Raw genomic sequence first — 10,131 nt, forward strand, 5'->3', positions numbered from 1 at the left:
CCAATGAGAGGAAAGGAAATAGAGGAGATGGGGGAAAGTTAAGGTAATCACTTAAATAAACTGATTTGGACAAATTGGCCACGAAAGCTTTGAGTGTCTCCTTAGTGTCACGACTTCCGCCGAAGTTGGTCCCTCTCCTTGTTCGGGCGCCGTTCGCGGTCAAAGTCATCGACCTTCTAGCCATCGCTGATCCTCTTTTCATTTTCCTTTGGTTTTGTCTTGTCTTCCAACACACCTTGTTCCAATCCCATCAATTACATGTTGTGTATTTAACCCTCTGTTCCCCCTCATGTCCTTGTCGGTGATTGTTTATTGTAAGTGCTTGTGCACGTCTGTCCTGGTGTGCGTCGGGTTATGTACCCATTATTTGATTGTTCTGTTTTCCGGTGGGTTTTTTGTTATTAAACTGCGCCGTTTGGAAACACAGTTTTGGTTCTCCTGTGTCTGACTTCTCTGCTGCCAGTACGCACTCCTTACACTTAGTGAGCATGAACATAATATAAACATCTAGCTCATTTTGACCAGTCAAAGCAGCAGCAAGCCATGACACTGGACATAGCTACGACATAGTGATAGAATAGATAATTACAGCTGACCCATCCAAATGATAGTACTAACATGATTTATCTATGAAACATACCAAAAAGATTATTTCAACAATGCTGAGCATTTAGTGCTCTGAAACTAGATACCACTCCAGTGTTTCCTTGTAGCTGCTATGCTACTTCACATAAAACGGTGAATGGCTCCCGCACGGCTCTGCACTACAAAATCATAAAGCGAAGCAGTGAATGAAAGGAAAACTGTTGCCCTTAGAACAGGGGCATGCACGTGTTTTAGAGCGCCCCCCTGTCTCAGTCAGCTGATGCATAATGAATTACCTGCAGGCAGGTTAGGCTGCAGGCTCGTGCTCCTAATGGAGGAGCAGCTCTGCTCTAGTCTGTTAGGCAACAGGAAGGGAAGTGCATGGACCTCAGTGTTCTGCCTGGACTCACAGCAACAAAAAGGGCCCGTCTGGAGCGGTTGGGGCCCCAGCCCTCAGGGAGGGCAGATGGTGCCCCAGGTCCAGCAGTGCATTAGCATGAGAAAGAGAACATAAGAGAGGGGGGACAGGTACCCTTTCCCCTCTATTTCCCTCTGTTATAGACCGGGGGGACCCTCTTCTAACCCAACAGACTCTGTTGTGCTGCAGTAAATTGGAGCACAAAGGAAGACATGGTGTCAAGCTGTTGACACGTGTGAGATACACGCCATTCATAACAAAACTCAAAGCATAGAAAGGAGAGCCAGAGAGTCCAGCCTCCTTCCTGATTGGAGCACAGCCCAATACCAGATGCAACTGACATTTAATGCAATTACTAACTTCAATCATTTTCACAAAAATACATTTTTAAATGCCCTTATTTCACAAGAATAATTTACTTATCATGTGATTCTTCAAGCTCATAAAGCAAAAAGGTTACTGTACAAAGTGTGATGATGTCAATGGCTCATATCATATCAACAATGTCATACTGCAGAGCACAGCACAATCACACTATCAACATGTAGGCTCTATGACCTGACATGGAATCGGTATTAAAAGTGACCTCACCTTTCTCACAGCGCTGCCTAGCTCTAACGGACTGTTAATGGGTTAAAGAGCTCTCAAGCCAACAGGGGTCATGGCCTGGGGTGTTGACATCTTTTGCTGGGGATTACAATGTGTGTACCACCAATAAAGCAGTTTGGTTTGAGGCTCTGGACTGTGCTGAAACCACTATGAAATACCAGCCTATGGCTGCGTTTACACAGGCAGCTCAATTCTGATCTTTTTTCACAAATTGGTCTTTTGTCCAATCAGATCAGCTCTTTTGCCAGTAATTGTGCAAAAGATCACAATTGGGCTGCCTTTGTAAACGCAGCCATAGGCTCATTCAACCTATGCACATTATTGAAGAAAGAAAACTCAAAGATAGAACGCTTTTCTGATCCTTGTAGAGTTTTGTCTCCCCCCTGTGTTCATTTAGGATAACAACCAGTGTGTTGTCCCCATGGATGCTGATTTATGAACAACACTGCTGTGAAGTTGTCTTGAAGTTCGATGTTCGCTTGACATTCGCATCTAATAAATATAACAAACGAACACCAGCACATGGAATGGTGGGATCATAACTGCTTTTAGCAACGCGGGTGTATGTAACACACTAGCGTTGCTCCCTATTGTAGCCCATTGGGTTGCACAAAAACAGTCCACGAGAAGCCAGAAGTTAAATCAAACGAAATTTCAATTTAGTGTGCTGATGAGTAGGACGATTGGTGATTATGACGGAGTGAATATGAATACATGTTCTATAAAGAGAATGGGGTATTGTGTTTAGGCCAGTGACACAAAATCTCTATTTCATCCATTTTAAATTCAGGCTGTAACACAAGAAAATGTGAAAAAGGTATTCGGGTGTGAATACTTTCTGAAGGCACTGTAGAGGCCTGAGGGTGTTACTGGACTGACAGTCACAGGTTTGAATCCCATTTGGGCTAACCACTGAATTCACTACACCGGTGTCACAAGTGGGCTTTTCCTCTATCTGTTCATTTACAATTAGAGATGAGAATGCAATGACATTTATTATTTATCTATCCGGGTACTCAAAAGAGGCTGTAGATATACCATACCAGCTCTCACAGACTCCAAAACAATCTCTACACAATGGTCTCAGCTTGGGTAAGACTTTAGTTGTGAATACAATGATATTTTTGTAAAAATGGTTATTCATTAAAAAAAAACATTCCATTGGAATATAAACTTATTAGCAAATAAACAATTTCATGTTATGAAACCATTTAGACCTATATCCATGGTCCATAGTCAATTGTATAAGTGGCATTTTTCTCTGGAAAAGTTGCCAATTGCATTTTTAACCGGATTGAAAAGCACGAGCCAAAGCAACTTCTACTCGCCTTCTTCCGGAGATCAAAGCCGCTCGTTGTCATGGAAACACGAATCTCAGGCGCAAAACTATGATTTATTGAGGTCACGTTCTGGTCAAAATTCCGACTGAAAAAGGTGTTGACTTAGCGATGCAAAACTCACCCTTTGCTCAACCACCTGTTAGCTCTAGTCTACAGCAGCGTGGAGGGGGACATCAAAGCAAATCCAATCCAGAGACACTTCTCATCTTCATGCCACAAGTGTGCCATTTGGCGACGTTACTATTTCTATTTGTTCCCATATCGTTTAAGTCAATAGTATGCTAATCGATTTTCAAGGTCAGCCCTAGAACTAGGCTATATGCTACCAATTACCTTATAGGCCTATCCACACAAATATTTGCGCGCACCTATAACAATAAACTGAGAGCAGAAAATCCGGCAAACATTTTTTGGGCAAATATTTCAACTATTTCAACTTTTAAAATAAAACACTGCCACAGGTTAAGTTAAGTTCATTACGCGACGCGTCACCTATGTACCATGGGACCAGTTACCTATAACTCCATGTGAGATTACCCCTACTGTACCAAACAAGTTAAAACATCCCTTGACAGACAAGAAATAAGAAGGCCAAATGCATCCTACATTACCTGTCGTTGTTTTATTGTCTTGGGACCATGATGGGGACAGGTCCGCGACTCCGAGTTACATGAACTTGCAAATGATCCTTTCACCTACAGCCCTAGGTGCAAAAATAAAAAGCGTCTGCACCCTGAATCCTTTGAATTTACCCTTTGAATTTTCTCACAACAGCCAAATAAATGTCAGAACGCTTGGCAATTAAACACTTAACGTTTGTGGACGCGTGCCATTTGCCAGCAACTCCATGGACCTACGGTGCGACTTAAAATTGCTTAAAATGTTTCGAATATCTTATCTAAGTCTAGTGCCAGCTTTCATTGTGAGTATGACTGAATTTAACTGTGAAAACATCGGAGGCAAATCAACACAACTTAATGAGAGTAAGTTAGGCCTTTCTTCCTTCCGGCTCCCGAGTGGAGGAGCGATCTAAGGAACTGCATCTCAGTGCTAGTGGCGTCACTACGGACACCCTGGTTCGATTCCAGGCTCTATTATAAGGGACGATTGAGGCCCATAGGACCTAGCGTCTTCCTGGTTTAGCCGGTGTAGGCCTTCATTGTAAATGACAATTTCCCCGTTAACTGACATGCATAAAAAAATAAAACTAGACTTACTTGTTCAACATATATGAAGATAACAAGATAATAGCATTTTGTGCTCAAGTTTTTAAAGGCCTATACTAGCTTTTATTTTTCTGTTGAACATCAATAAAACAAACTGACATACTGGTAAATATTTAATCAAGGAATGTTTTTTATTTTGTAATAACATAGGAAAATACTCTAAGAATAAATGAATGTGCAAAATACACTAGATAAATATGACAGAATAATATAACTTAGAAATAGTACATATTGTGATGGTGGAGTAATTGTGTAATATTTACAGAATGTACATTTGCTCCTGTGCTAGATCATGGCCAAGGCCTCCACACAGACTGACTGTCTGGGAGGTTCTGGGATTGGGCTTCTTTGGCAGCGTGTCTGTGGGGCAGCTGGGGAGGTTTGGGATCTCCATGTTGGAGTGGAGCTCTGTGAGCATGAGACAGATGTCTCCTGTAGACTTCACAAAGCTGTTGTCTGTAGTGGGACTCCCTGTATCTTCATCAGGTGTGAGGACTGGTGGCACGTTGTGCTGGGCAGAGAGTTGGAAGAGTGGGCTTTAGCCGGGACTTCGGTGTTCATACAGGCATGGCTGTTCAGACGAGCAGAGAAAGTAGAGTTCAGTGCTGCCTCCAGCTGCAGGCCCTCCCCTTCTTGCCCCAGGAAGTGTGCAGCTCTCTGCAGGCAGCCTGAGAAGCCATCCTGGAAGGGATGTTGCTTTTCTCCATCCTCACCTTTCTTCCTGTCCCCATCGCCAGTGTTCTGGAGAAAGAGAACAGTGTGTTCCAGGATCTCAGCTTTCTCCACTCTACGCTGAGTCACACCCTGTTGGACAGAAAGAGGGTGCAGATTAATGCACAGTCATGCTACACTTCTCAGAGGAGCTGACACCTGTATGAGCTGCATTTAGAGTAGAGTCAAGTTAGAGGTGAACTTCATACTTGATGTAGTGGTCCCTGCAGCAGCAGGGTTCTCAGGCTCTCCAGACTGTGGTTCATTCTCTCTCTCCGACGTCTCTCCACCTGAGGCTTGAGGAGCTACAAGAGAAAGATGAAAGGAGATCAGACCAGGGAGATCAGACCAGTGTCTCTGGTAAACCAGTGTGTCTGAAACAGTCACGTTATACTACAGTAAGGTATACTACAGTAAGGGCTCCTAAAACCTACATCTATTTACATGGTAGGACTAGTTACTTAGGTACATTTTAGGAACACATTGTTATTCCAATATCAGTCAACAAGCTGAGATCAGACAACAAGCTAAGAACAAAATAGGCCTACATTTTTTTTGTTAAAATTGATTTTTATTGACTAATAGGTATTACAGATATACTGATGAATATAATCACTTCAAATTTGACCTTTCTGTCAGTTTTCCTGTTCTCTGTTCCCCCAAGTGGTTTCACCTTTGTTAATTAACAAGCTGCTGATGTCCTTAAATAGTGTATTTTTCAATAGGTCAGAGAATGTCCAGATGTAAATGATCAAGAAGAACAGTACTATTTCTCTGTGCTATTGTAAAGTGGTTGTTCCACTGGATATCATAAGGTGAATGCACCAATTTGTAAGTCGCTCTGGATAAGAGCGTCTGCTAAATACGTAAATGTAAATGTCAATGTCTGTGTCTCTGAAGAAGAGTCTCAATATGGCATTTCTGTCTCTGGACGACTTTTAAATTCATATGAATAAGAGATTACTTTACACTCCTCCCATTGCCACCGGTAGCCAATCCCTGCGCTTCACCGCGCCTTGTACTGTTGAAATACAGTAGAGTAGCCTGTACAAGTTAGAAATGTCATACAAAGTGAATTCATAGAAGACGTCAAGATAGTCATAAGGAGGGTAAATAGTATAATGGGGTGTAGAAATTTAGGCCGATTGAAACAGGCTGATAGCCAATGTAACACAGTGATTAAAGAGATCAGTTGGTTGAAATTATTTCGGCACAGATCATTGTCTTCCTTTCGGACGCTGTCCCAGGTTTAACAACTTGTGTATCAAAGAGGACCTCATGGCGCTTCGGTACAAGCCATCACATCCGCAGTAACACCAGTGGGCATGTGTTCGAAAGCGCTAACAAATGGCACGCGTATTGTAATTACAAGAGAGGTGTAGGCGAGAATCGACGAGTCTCCAGTGTGACACGGATTTACAAATGAATTAAGTGACACCTCAGCCTCTTTTACACTGACAGGCACACGCACAGCCACAAGCTATTGCCCATTCCAGTTGCCACAGAATTTTACGCCCTGACCCAACAGGTGTTTTTGACTTAAAAATGTAACCTTTATTTAACTAGGCAAGTCAGTTAAACAATGACAACCTACAGGGGATTAATTGCCTTGTTCAAAACCATAGATTTTACCTAGTCAGTTCGGGAATTCAACCCAGCAACCTTCCGGTTATCGGCCCACCGCTCCAACCACTTGGCTACCTGTCGCTAGTAGATGAATATTGCTTTAATACAATTGACGATTACATAGATACTAGTATTTAGATTTAATTATATTGTTATATTAGCCTATGTTAATTAACATTTCAGATGTTGATGTGTGCCGGTGAGAACTGGAAACCTGGGAATGCTCCACCAGACAGTCAGTGGCGGCTTTGGCTAAATGATGTACAAATTCTAACAGGTAATAAAGAACAAACTGTTGTCGATCCTACACCTTCTACCAAGGGAAACAGCTCAGGAGTGTTTCCCAGCGTATCACATCAGGGACAATAGATGAATTTGGTCTCCTCATTTTCTTGGCATGTCAATAGAACTATTTCAGGATAATCATTATAAAAACGGGGCCTATATTGAGCCACATGCTGTAAAAGGTACTTCGTCTGATAAAGGTAGTGTGATTTAATAGTATTATTTGTAGCGATTGTGGTCACGTGTGGCTCAGTTGGTACAGAATGGTAGCTGCAATGCGGGTGTTGTTGGTTCAATTCTCACCGGGGACCTGTATAAGCAAATATGAATGTACTCACTACTGTACGTCGCTGTGGATAAGAGCGTCTGCTAAATGACTAAACTTTGGAAGTTACCTCACAGAACATTTCAATTAACCGAACCATTATCCAACTCTTAAATTAATTGGATCTCATCAGAGCAAATTTAATAACCACACATTGTAAGTGTACTGATGATGAACCACATTTGTTAAAAATTACTATCTTTGAATTAATGAATGTTAATTACCTTGGAAGTTGACTTTAGGCTAGTTTTGATATTTGAGAGTAAATCGTTCAATATTTGTAAACGCTCCTTAAACCAAGGCTGTCCCCCTGCTGGTTCAGGAATGATTTGTTATAAAGCCTGCATACCATAGCCCTATGAAATAAAAACAAATCTGTGAAGAAAAAGCTAATATTGTACCATTAACCTCTGAACAAATGACTGTGAATGAATTATCCTTTTCAATAACCCAACGAGACGAGGACGTCATTCTTGTATGTTTGAGAATGTCAAGAGAAGCTCCTCGTTTCCGGAAGTTTGCATCCTCTCGGGTTATAAAAAGGCCCTAAAAATCTTCCGTTGAATTTGAGGTGTGATTGAAGGTTGCTGTCACGTAGCACTTTGATCTTCATGCCCGGGTCTGAACAACTTGAGATGTCAAAGCGCGTGGTCTCTACGCACCTTTGACTCAAACACACACGTGCCAGCTATCAATGAAATGCAGATCTATGAAAACTTTGCAATACTTTTAACTGGCATCGGAACGTGCTGGATCTTGCTGGAAAGTGCCACTACATTAGCAGATGACAAGCATAAGTAAAAACACAGGTTATACTGCTATACATTACTGATGAAGATACCATTGAGACAATGTTTTTAAAGGAATGTTTTTTAATTGTATTTCAACATACAGGCCTATCTGAAAAACATAGGACCAGGTCCCAGAATAAATTAATGTGCAAAAATAGACAAGATATCAGAGTACTACAACTTATACATAGTACATGTTATAATACTAAAGTATAGAGAAAATGTACAATATTTCGAATTGATATATTCTTTGCAGTACAACACTGTCATATCACTGTAAATCTATGGAGTCCCTGAGTCCAGTGTTTACAACACTGTATGCATTTTAACACCACAGCAACCTCAGCAGCAAAGGATGTGGCATCCTGGTTATCAGTTCATAGGATATTAGAGTTATTTTACAGTTCAATATCCCAGTTCAGGCTCCTCTGCTAGATCATGGCCAAGGCCTCCACACAGACTGACTGTCTGGGAGGTTCTGGGATTGGGCTTCTTTGGCAGCGTGTCTGTGGGGCAGCTGGGGGGGTTTGGGATCTCCATGTTGGAGTGGAGCTCTGTGAGCATGAGACAGATGTCTCCTGTAGACTTCACAAAGCTGTTGTCTGTAGTGGGACCCCTGTATCTTCATCAGGTGTGAGGACTGGTGGCACGTTGTGCTGGGCAGAGAGTTGGAAGAGTGGGCTTTAGCCGGGACTTCGGTGTTCATACAGGCATGGCTGTTCAGACGAGCAGAGAAAGTAGAGTTCAGTGCTGCCTCCAGCTGCAGGCCCTCCCCTTCTTGCCCCAGGAAGTGTGCAGCTCTCTGCAGGCAGCCTGAGAAGCCATCCTGGAAGGGATGTTGCTTTTCTCCATCCTCACCTTTCTTCCTGTCCCCATCGCCAGTGTTCTGGAGAAAGAGAACAGTGTGTTCCAGGATCTCAGCTTTCTCCACTCTACGCTGAGTCACACCCTGTTGGACAGAAAGAGGGTGCAGATTAATGCACAGTCATGCTACACTTCTCAGAGGAGCTGACACCTGTATGAGCTGCATTTAGAGCAGAGTCAAGTTAGAGGTGAACTTCATACTTGATGTAGTGGTCCCTGCAGCAGCAGGGTTCTCAGGCTCTCCAGACTGTGGTTCATTCTCTCTCTCCGACGTCTCTCCACCTGAGGCTTGAGGAGCTACAAGAGAAAGATGAAAGGAGATCAGACCAGGGAGATCAGACCAGTGTCTCTGGTAAACCAGTGTGTCTGAAACAGTCACGTTATACTACAGTAAGGTATACTACAGTAAGGGCTCCTAAAACCTACATCTATTTACATGGTAGGACTAGTTACTTAGGTACATTTTAGGAACACATTGTTATTCCAATATCAGTCAACAAGCTGAGATCAGACAACAAGCTAAGAACAAAATAGGCCTACATTTTTTTGGTTAAAATCGATTTTTATTGACTAATAGGTATTACAGATATACTGATGAATATAATCACTTCAAAGGATCAAATCTTACCTTTCTGTCAATTTTCCTGTTCGCTTTTTCTTCAAGTGGTTTCATCTTTGTTAATCAACAAGCTGCTGTTTTCCTTAAAAAGTGTACTTCCAGGGGTCAGAGAATGTCCAGATGTAAATAATCAAGAAGAACAGTACTATTTCTCTGTGCTGTGTCACTGAAGAAGAATCTCAATGTGACATTTCTGTCTCTGAACGACTTTTAAATCCTTAGGAATACGAGATGACTTTACACTCCTCCCATTGCCACCGGTAGCCAATCCCTGCGCTTCCCCGCGCCTTGTACTGTTGAAACACAGTAGAGTAGCCAGTACAAGTTAGAAATGTCATACAAAGTGAATTCATAGAAGACGTCAAGATAGTCATAAGGAGGGTAAATAGTATAATTGGGTGTAGAAATTTAGGCCGATTGAAACGGACTGATGGCCAATGTTACCCAATGAAGTGAAGAGAGCAGTTGGTTGAAATAATTTCGACACAGCTCATTGTCGCGCTTTCTCACGCTTTCCCAGGTTTAACAATCAGTATATCAAAGAGGACCTCATGGCGCTTCGGTACAAGCCATCACTTCCGCAGTAACACCAGTGGGCACGTGTATGAAAGCACTAACAAATGGCACGCGTATTGTAATTACAGAGAGGTGTAGGCGAGAATCGACGAGTCTCCAGTGTGACACGGATTTACAAATGAATTAAGTGACACCTCAGCCTCTTTTACACTGACA

At 42.3% G+C, this 10,131-nt stretch overlaps 1 protein-coding gene across 1 annotated transcript; it reads right to left on the reverse strand.

The window, feature by feature from the left end:
- Positions 1–4,468: 4,468 nt before the first annotated feature.
- Positions 4,469–9,453, reverse strand: LOC106563539 (uncharacterized). The gene is made up of 6 exons (XM_045688893.1): positions 9,409–9,453; positions 8,982–9,077; positions 8,374–8,865; positions 5,099–5,194; positions 4,684–4,982; positions 4,469–4,586 (listed from the first exon to the last, which is right to left on the reverse strand). The coding sequence occupies exons 1-6, from the start codon at positions 9,451–9,453 to the stop codon at positions 4,469–4,471; spliced, it is 1,146 nt and encodes a 381-aa protein (XP_045544849.1).
- Between the last annotated feature and the right edge of the window lie 678 nt (positions 9,454–10,131).

Source organism: Salmo salar, chromosome ssa11 (genome assembly GCF_905237065.1).
Source record: "Salmo salar chromosome ssa11, Ssal_v3.1, whole genome shotgun sequence".
Classification (NCBI taxonomy): domain Eukaryota; kingdom Metazoa; phylum Chordata; class Actinopteri; order Salmoniformes; family Salmonidae; genus Salmo; species Salmo salar.

Excerpts from the sequence above, each read along its gene's own strand:
- LOC106563539 (XM_045688893.1), bottom strand. The coding sequence starts at position 9,453 with ATGAAACCACTTGAAGAAAAAGCGAACAGGAAAATTGACAGAAAG. Across the intron at positions 8,866-8,981 it reads TGCAGGGACCACTACATCAA|GGTGTGACTCAGCGTAGAGT; the intron begins GTATGAAGTTCA and ends TCTGTCCAACAG. Across the intron at positions 4,587-4,683 it reads AACTCTCTGCCCAGCACAAC|AGCTCCACTCCAACATGGAG; the intron begins GTGCCACCAGTC and ends TCATGCTCACAG.